Source organism: Oratosquilla oratoria, chromosome 22 (genome assembly GCF_046742065.1).
Source record: "Oratosquilla oratoria isolate Oo_2021 chromosome 22, ASM4674206v1, whole genome shotgun sequence".
NCBI lineage: Eukaryota > Metazoa > Arthropoda > Malacostraca > Stomatopoda > Squillidae > Oratosquilla > Oratosquilla oratoria.
In genome coordinates, this window is record NC_134798.1 from 43441362 (window position 1) to 43451361 (window position 10000).

The 10000-nt window shown below is 42.8% G+C and overlaps 1 protein-coding gene across 6 annotated transcripts in view; it reads right to left on the minus strand.

Moving 5' to 3' along the window:
• LOC143037499 (uncharacterized) overlaps positions 1–10000 on the minus strand; it is a 259649-nt gene that overhangs the window by 207713 nt on the left and 41936 nt on the right. For all 6 annotated transcript variants that reach the window (XM_076205816.1, XM_076205819.1, XM_076205813.1 and 3 more), the window contains exon 2: positions 7519–8908. In XM_076205816.1, the coding sequence (XP_076061931.1) occupies positions 7519–8899 (1381 nt within the window). In that variant the 5' untranslated portion in view covers positions 8900–8908. The remainder of the gene's footprint in view (positions 1–7518; positions 8909–10000) is intronic.

Consider the following 10000-nt stretch of genomic DNA (forward strand, 5'->3'; position numbering starts at 1 on the left):
GAACACGTCTCGTATTACTAACAAGTAAGCGTGCACGGATGCGAGGCACGACAGTGTAGCATCAAGTCAAAGTAAAACAATAAACGGTTCGATCCCCAACACGAAGGGCAAAGGTGACGGCTTTGGTCTGAGCTCAGCGCCTCCTGGCCTCTCTCTCTCTCTCTCTCTCTCTCTCTCTCTCTCTCTCTCTCTCTCTCTCTCTCTCTCTCTCTCCTACTGGATCTCGTAAGCATGGGAACAACTTTCACTTAGCGAATACATATGGAATTGTGTGATGACAGAACACCATTTGTCTTATGTGATGATTATAGAGTCTAAGAGTACAATCGTGCAGTCAAACGGAGTCGTGCAGTCTGTATAATCAAGAGGTGCTTCCGTCCGGGAAAGTAACATTATCGATGTGAATCTATGTCTGTGTGTATGTAGGTATGTATGTTTATGTATGTGTGTATGTATGTTTATGTATGTATGTATGAATTATATATATTTATGCATGTACAGTATGTGTTTATGTGTCTTGTATATATATATATATATATATATATATATATATATATATATACGTATTCATGTATGTGTGTGTGTGTGTGTGTGTGTGTGTGTGTGTGTGTGTGTGTGTGTGTGTGTGTGTGTGTGTGTGTGTGTGTAGATGTGCATGTTGACATGTACATATGTACGTACAGTATCCATGTATGCATGAATGTAAGAATGTGTATGAAAAAATGTATGTACGTATGTATATGTAGATGTACATATATACATGTATGTATATGTGTACAATACAATGCATATAAGTATTGTAGGTGTACATGTATATGAGTATGATGCATATACTGTATACACTCATATATGCATGAACACATGTACGTGACTATGTATGCACACATGCATGTACGTGTAGATATGCATACATGAAAAATTTACCTCTAGGTATTTATGTATGCCTGTACTGGTGCGTGTACACACACACACACACACACACACACACACACATATATATATATATATATATATACATATTATATATATATATATATATATATATATATATATATATATATTACAAATGTATGTTGTGAAGTGTGCAATCGTGTTGCTTGTGTATAATGGTTTATTTATATGTATACCCAAGATCATACTAGGCATTGTTTGGGCCTAAATTTACAGTTCATTTACACAAGTCATAAAAGTGGAATAATTATCTAAAAGACACAAACGGTAAGAGTATACGCTGACATTTGGGCGTCCGGAGGGGGAAGGGAGGAGGGAGGAGGGGGGAGGGGGGAGGGAGGAGGGAGGAGGGAAGAGGGGGAGGGAGGAGGGAGGAGGGAAGAGGGGGAGGGAGGAGGGAGGAGGGAAGAGGGGGAGGGAGGAGGGAGGAGGGAAGAGGGGGAGGGAGGAGGGAGGAGGGGGGCAATTGTCCCCTCCCCCTGGAAATCCAGGATGTGCTTGAAACATTGCCAGGCGTTATGTATAATTTCGTTAATTTTTCTTAAGTTATAGAATATCAGTGATGAAAATAAAAAAATGCAAATCACGTACATAATATGAATATATGCCTATGCGGCCAATTTGAAATGTGTGTTTTGATATAACCCTGTACGATTAACGATATATGTATAATATTTTTAATTTTGCGCCCACCCCTCCCATATAAAAATTCTTGCCCCCCCCCTCAACAACAAAAATTCCTGTCGGGGGGGGGGGAGTCTCTGCGTTGGCATTTGGTGGACTGTGCTTTACTATGGGTACCACGCCTTGACTCAACAAGAGACCAAATATTTTTTTTATCAGAATCCCAGTCATTTGTACCCGAACAATCTCTCAGAAAATATTAATAATACACTTCTTTAGCATTTAGGTTATTTATGTGTGCATTTAAAACGTTGTGGTGGACAATAATGTTCTTTGGATAAAGTAAAACAAAGCAGCTGCATGATGAAATTCAATGACTACTCGAGCATCGGCACCGTCGCTTGATGGCAGTTGCGTAGGTTTGGCAACGTTGTGCAATGCAGTGACACGGTCCTAGAGTACTAATATAAATCAAACATTTATTCCCAGTTTACTCTTGATTTTCACACTCACTTTACCTTGTGTACGAACAAAATATCTTCAACAAGTTTTAATGAAATAAATAAATGTGTGATGTAAAAAATATTAGTTATTTTTTTCTTTTATTTGCGTTGGCAGGACTGTCTAATATAAAGATATAGAAATGAATAATTTGTCGTTTTCGTTTGATTTCGTGGACAGCTGTGCGTTCGATCTGCGACGAAAGGGAAACGAAATAATGCAAAGGTCACAAGGTCAATAATGCGTTTGACCTTTCTAGCGATTTTTACAAGAACCCAAAACCGCGCGGGAACCATTAAACTCTTTTTATAAATTATAGGTTACGCTCCGGGCAATTCCTTTTTATTTCTATTTTCAATTTTATTACTATTATTATTATTTTCTTATGAATGTGGTGCAGACCACTGGCGTATAACATGGGTTTATCGGGCACAGTATCACATAACTGCGATTTCTGAATTCGCGATTTTTTTTTTTTTTTTTTTTTTTTTTACTTGACATTAAGCAGTTTCCCACAGAGAAATGTAATTATGAACCTCCTTGAAAGAAAAAATGAGGAGGAAGAGAAGCACGAGGAGGAGGAAAATGAAGAAGACGTAGAAGAAGAAAAAGGAGAGGAAGGGGAAGAGCAGGACGAAGGCGAAGAGGAAGTAGATGAAGAGGAAGAACAAGAGGAAGAGGAATAACAGGAAAACAGAAAATAAAAGAAAAAAGAGAAAAAGGAGAAGAGGAAGAAGAGGAAGAAGAAAAAGGAGAATAGGAAGAAGAGGAAGAAGAAAAAGGAGAATAGGAAGAAGAAAAAGGAAAAGAGGAAGAAGAGGAAGAAGAAAAAGGAAAAAAGGAAGAAGAGGATGAAAAAAAAAAAAAAACAGAAGAAAGAAAGTGGAAGTCACTGTTCAAATTAGGGCCCGCGATGGTCACTGACATATCACCACTGTCCAGAAAGAAAAAGTTGTGTTCGCACCGTCGATCAGGAGTCTACGTCCTCCATCGCACAAAGGAATCGCCAACGACTAAATCGAAGAATAACAACATAATCGTGAGAAACTATTTGCTTTCACTCCGTCACGGGCTAGTCTCCTTTCAAAATATTGAAGGGCAAGTGAAGAGGACTGCGCGCGCACGCGCACGCACACACACTCCAATGGTCATGTACTCATGTATACCTCCATGTATGCAAGCATGACCACATATATGTGCATTACATATGTAATGTGGTACATTATGTGTACGTTTATGTGTATGTATATGTATGTGCGTATATGTGTATGTATATGTGCGTATGTGTGTATATGTAGATATGTGGCACTATGTTTATGTATGTGTAGGTATGTACATAAGAGTATGTATATATATATACGTATATGTGTATTACAGTATGAATGTACGAGTGCATGTATGAATATATGTAGTAAGGTGTGTATGAATATAATGTGTATATATGTATGCAAGTATGCACTTTCATATGCACGAGTATCTTAGATGTGACCACTTGAAATCTAGGAATGCATAGGGCCTGTGCTTTCCTGTAGTAAGCATTACATACGCACATGCGTACATACACACATACATAAATACATACACCAAAAGGATCGTTCCCCCTTATAATGGGGATAGCCTAACCAAGGCCACAGACATAATATAAAAACAAATAGATAAATAAAATAATAAAATAAATAAAATAAAGTAAAATAAATAAATAATAACAATATAAAATAATAAATAAAAGAAAATAATAATAATATCAAAATCACCTGATGGTATCCTCAACCAAAGGAAAAGTGTCACCCAATACGGGAAGAGGGTTAATCGACTCGTTTTAGTGTTCCATTGCCAAGAGTTAAATCAGTTCTCGTCTTCCTCCCCCCTCCTCCTCCCCCCACTCCCTTCTGTGGCCTGAGTACCCCCTCCCACTCCCCCTCCCCCCTCCCACTCCCTTCTTTCCTTCCCTAATTCCCATGTTTTTCTTTTAGTTCTCATTACTACATCCTTAAGCGACGTTGTTCTTTCCTCTAAGAGTGTTTGTGGGTTTTTAAAGTCTATTTGCATATTTATTCGTTCTCTCTCTCTCTTTCTCTCTCCCCCTCTCTCTCTTAGATCGTTTGTCGCGCACGTTATGTTTCTTTTGTTAACAGACGACGTGACGTAGACAGACGTGACGTCTTCTATAAAGATAGACGACACGACATAGATACAAAGAACTTTTTTCCAGACATGACGTAGATGCGCGTAACGCCTCATTTTCAAACTCAAGACGACATGACGTCACCGCGCGTAACGTTTTTTATTCTTATTTACAATTGTTTTATTTCACCTTTATAATCAATAGTAATAATAACTTATTATTATTATTATTATTATTATTATTATTATTATTATTATTATTATTAACGTAGAAATTTTGCTCACTATTGTTGATGAACACTTAGTTCTGAATCTTTATTCTATCTTTTTAGTAACAGTCTGTTCATTTCTCTCTCTCTCTCTCTCTTTTGCCGCATCTATGAGACTCCAAGGATAAAAGCGCTGGACCTATAATCTGTTTACTATAAAGTGGTACAGCATAAGAAGAAGAAAAATAACCTCAGACGTTATTCTAAAAATGACGGGAAGCACAATAACAGAGATGGAGGGAGGGGAGGGAGAGCGAGAGGAAAAGAGAGAGAGAGAGAGAGAGAGAGAGAGAGAGAGAGAGAGAGAGAGAGAGAGAGAGAGAGAGAGAGAGAGAGAGAGAGAGAGAGAGAGAGAGCAAAGAGAGAGGGGGAGGGGGGAGAAATGAACATAAGAGTATTGTAACTAAAAAAATGAAAAACCTGAACCAAATATTCATCAACTGAAAAAATGAAAAACCTGAACCAAATATTCATCAACAATAGTAAAAAAAAATTATTTAGACGAACACAAAATAGTAATTAATAATAATAAAACAATAAAATGAAATAATAAAATAATAATAATAATAATAATAATAATAATAATAATGATAATAATAATAAAATAAAAATAAAATAATAATAATAATAATAATAATAACAATAAAATAACAAAAATATAATAATAATAATAATAACGATAAAAATAATAATATTAACAAGTACTTGCCCCTCCCCGTTGCCCCTGCACCAACCGGGGAAGAGAAGATGGGCAATGGGTGTAAGCCGATACTTTGTGTGGCAATGTGATTTTTTTTTTTTTTTTTTTAATCGATGTGCTCAGTCGTAAACTGGAACCAGTCATGCCATATTAAGTCGGAATAGCTACAGGACTGGTCATTTTTTTGCTCTCTCTCTCTCTCTCTCTCTCTCTCACACACACACACACACACACACACACACACACACACACACACACACACACACACACACACACACACACACACACGCACAACCACAATGATTTACGCGTATGTCATTAATCTTTATCGACTATCTACGCACCCACCGTGTTGTTCTACAAGCGGTTTTCATTCAAAATATGTAACTGAACGATCATAAATGGGAACTAACAATCAACTTAAGACGATTCTTCTTAGTCGAATATGTTCTGTTTCGCATTTTTCTTCAGTAAAAAAAAATATATATATTGGGTAAAGAATAATATTTATATTTTTCTCGAACGTGTAGTATTAAAAAAAACGGTAACGATAATTCTTTGTGATATATTTTGCAAATGCGCTTCTCCTTGACGTCTATTCCCGCCAAAACTTGTGAAGAATCAATGACGTCATGTCGCTGGTCTGATCTCGGTCCGATTAAACACTGGACGCCGTCTCGCAATGTCAACATCATAATAAAGTCGACATGCAAGGACACGAACGCGTATATATACACGCGTTCCACTTGTGTATACACTCGTAAGCAAATGTAAAGATTAAAGAACAGAAGGACAAACATATGAGAGAGAGAGAGAGAGAGAGAGAGAGAGAGAGAGAGAGAGAGAGAGAGAGAGAGAGAGAGAGAGAGAGAGAGAGAGGGGAGGGAGAGAAAGAGAGAGAGAGGGAGAGAGAGAGAGAGAGAGAGAGAGAGAGAGAGAGAGGGAGAGAGAGGGAGAGGGAGAGAGAGAGAGAGAGAGAGAGAGAGAGAGAGAGAGAGAGAGAGAGAGAGAGAGAGAGAGAGAGAGAGAGAGAGAGAGAGAGAGAGAGAGAGAGAGAGAGGGGGGGAGAGAGGGGAGAGAGAGGGAGAGAGAGAGAGAGAGAGAGAGAGAGAGAGAGAGAGAGAGAGAGAGAGAGAGAGAGAGAGAGAGAGAGAGAGAGAGAGAGAGAGAGAGAGAGAGAGAGAGAGAGAGGGAGGGGGGGGACGGACATTGTCTGCAAGACAGGCACAGAGATTGACAGGGAACGATAGACAGACAGACACTATTGGACAGTAACAATCAGGTTAGTGGACAGAGGGACGGACATGAAAAACAGAAGGTGGACAAGGATTTATGGATTGTAAACAGATAAACAGACAAGTAGAAAGACAGACAGACAAACCAACAGGTATATAGACCATAAACGTGGTCAATCACACAAAGACGCAAACATGTATTTTTTATTTATTGTATTAATATACTGTGTATTTATATGATAAAAAGTCAAACTAAAAGTTACTGGTCACACACACACACACACACACACACACACACACACACACACACACACACACACACACACACACACACACACGACTCAACGGCGCAGTGGTAGCGTTCGCAACCGCTGCTACAACGGTCAGAGTTCGAATCCCACCCAGGTCTGAAATAATTTCAGTATCGCTGCGTGCAAGTCATTACTCCAACTCTCGTGGGCGGGGAGTTGGGTGTGCGTGTAAGGTCACAGCATTACCCATAGATCGGTCATATATGAGCTCTGAGCTCTCATTCGGGAGGGTAATAGCTGTCGATCACGAGTCCTTCACGTGATCTAAGAGACCATAGTGGAATATAAATATATATATATATATATATATATATATATATATATATATATATATATATATATATATATATATATATATATATTCTTTATATCAGTCACGTGGCCAAACATTGCGTTGTTGTCCTTAGACGGACTCTCCCTTAGCGGGCGGCGGCGCTCTTCCAGACGGCCCTGGGGCTCCCCCGTCCCCACAGGGTCTGCTGAGTCACAGCAAGTGAGGAGAAGGAAGATGAGGATAAGGAGGAGGAGAAGAAGAACAAGAGGAAGAGGAAAAGAAGAAAAAGAGGAAGAGGGAAAGAAGAAAAAGAAAAACAAGAAGATGAGGAAGAAGAAACGAAGAAGTAGAAGCCGAAGAATACGAAGACGAATACGAAGAAGAAGAATACGCAGAAGAATACGAAAATAAAGAATACAAAGAAAAGGATGACTTAGAAGAAGATGACGAAGAAGAAGATGACGAAGAAGAAGATGACGAAGAAGAAGATAACGAAGAAGATGACGAAGAACTTCTTGTCCACACTCACCTGGGTCCTCAAGTTCGATGTGTTCTCCCGAAGAATCCAGCGGGTGCTCGGACTCCGAAGAATAGAAGAACTCCTCCGGGTCCCGCCCCGCCGCCTCCAGCAGGAGCGACTGGTGGCTCCTCCTCATGGCTTGCCAGCCACTCGGGGCCTCCTGCTGCGTCGAGGAGGACATGGAGGCCACGCGCTGCTTCTCCAGGGGCGTCGGGTCAACGGAGGACTCCGGAAGGCTGTCGAAGAGCTCCTGAGGAATATCCCTGAAGGACTTGATGCTAGCGGCCACGACTCGAGGCGAAGAACCTGAAGAAGGGGCTGCCATGGCTTGCTGGTCATCTCCAGCCCCACCAGCCCCACCGCCGCCGCCACCACCACCACCACCACCATGCACCACTACACCATTCTCACTACACCGCACACTGGACGTGTCCTCAGTGGACACCACGATACTGTGGTCACACTTGCACGGGACGCGGCCCGATGGAAACGCTGATACTGCTGCTGCTGCTGCACGTGGGGGGGCTACAGCGAGCAGCTGGTCTGCACGTCCGTTGCCGCTCGGAGTTTCACGTGTACTGAGCACCTCAGGCTCACCTGCCGAGCTACTGGTTCCTTTGCCGCCGCCTCCTCCTCCTCCTCCTCCTCCTCTTCCCTCACCACAACCCTCCCTCGGCCACCCACTCCTCACACCTGCTTCGAACTTCTTCCTCGTCTCTTCTCCTGACGCTGTCATTGCCGTTGTTGTTGGAGGTCCTCCTCCTGCAGGTAGGTTCTCACCACCGCCCAGGCCCCTCTCTTCGTCCAGTATACGACGCAGGGGCGCGGTGACTTTTTCCTGCTGGGAGGTCCAGAACGGGAAGGCACTGATGGTGTTCCTCTGCTGACGCGGACGTGGTCGAGGAGGAGGCAGACGGTGGGGATCCACCACCCGGTACCTGATGACCTCCGTCAGCGGTTCCTGAGGCTTAGGAAGCTCTCCAGCAGGAATCACTTCCTTCTTTTTCTTGATCTCCACCTCCGCCTCCTCCTTCTCCACTTCTTCCTCACCTTCTTCGTTAGCTAACCAAGTCGTCCGCTCCTCGTTCCTCAACGGCTCAGCCTCGAAGAACTTTCGTCGTTCGCTCACCTGCCCGCTGACGGCAAAGTTCTCGAGGTCTCGGGCCTTCGAGGCCGAGTAGGGTTCGATCACGAGGGAGGCGGGACGTCGGAGATGGTGGGCCGCCCTCGGGAAGGTGGCGACGGAGGAGGAGCAGGCGGAGGAAGAGTAGGAAGAGGTGGCTGGGCCGAAGGGGTGGAGGGCGGCCATCTTCAGGTTCCTCCGAGGCACCGTGGCCACGATCTGCGGCGGGAGGACCGTGTAGGGCGAGGTGCAGCTTCGGCCGGCCATCTTGAAGCGCTGCAGAAGGAAACGGAAACACATTTATATATGAAACTACTTCTCGGATGGATGGATGGAGAGAGTGAGTAAGAGAGAGAGAGAGAGAGAGAGAGAGAGAGAGAGAGAGAGAGAGAGAGAGAGAGAGAGAGAGAGAGAGAGAGAGAGAGAGAGAGAGAGAGAGAGAGAGAGAATGGGACAGAATGGGAGAGAAGGAGGGAGAGAGAATGGGAGAGAAAGGGAGAGAGAGACAGAGAATGGGAGAGAAAGGGAGAGAGAGACAGAGAATGGGAGAGAAGGAGGGAGAGAGAAGGGGAGAGAAGGGGAGAGAGAGAGAGAGAGAGAGAGAGAGAGAGAGAGAGAGAGAGAGAGAGAGAGAGAGAGAGAGAGAGAGAGAGAGAGAGAGAGAGAGAGAGCGGGGAAAGAAAATGAGTGATAGGGAGATAGAACATGAGAGAGAGAGAGAGATAGAGAGATAGATAGAGGGAGAGAGGGAGAGAGAGAGAGAATGAGAGATAGAGTGGGGAGAGAAAATGAGAGACAGAGGGGGAAGAGAAAATGAGAGACAGAGGGAAAGAATGAATGAGAGGGAGAATGAGAGAGAATGAGAGAGAGAATGGGAGAGAAGGAGAGAGAGAGAGAGAGAGAGAGAGAGAGAGAGAGAGAGAGAGAGAGAGAGAGAGAGAGAGAGAGAGAGAGAGAGAGAATGAGAGAAAGAGAGGGAGAATGAGAGAGAGAGGGGGAGAATGAGAGAGACAAAGAGAGAGGGGGGAGAATGAGAGAAAGAGAGAGATAAGATAGAAATAATGAGATAGAGAGAATGCAAGAGGGATAGAGAGGGAAAAATGAGAGGGAGAAAATGAGATAGGGATAGAATGAGAGAGGGGAGAAAATGCGAGATGGAGAAAATGAGAGAGGGAGAAAATGAGAAAGGGAGAGAATGAGAGAGAGAAAGAATGAGAGAGGGAAAGAATGAGAGAGGGAGAGAGAGAAAAAAAAAGAGAGAGAGAGAGAGAGAGAGAGAGAGAGAGAGGAATACAGAGAGCGAGAGCGAGAGAGGATGAGAGAGAAAGAGTGGGGGAGAAAGATAATGAGAGAGATAATGAGATAAAG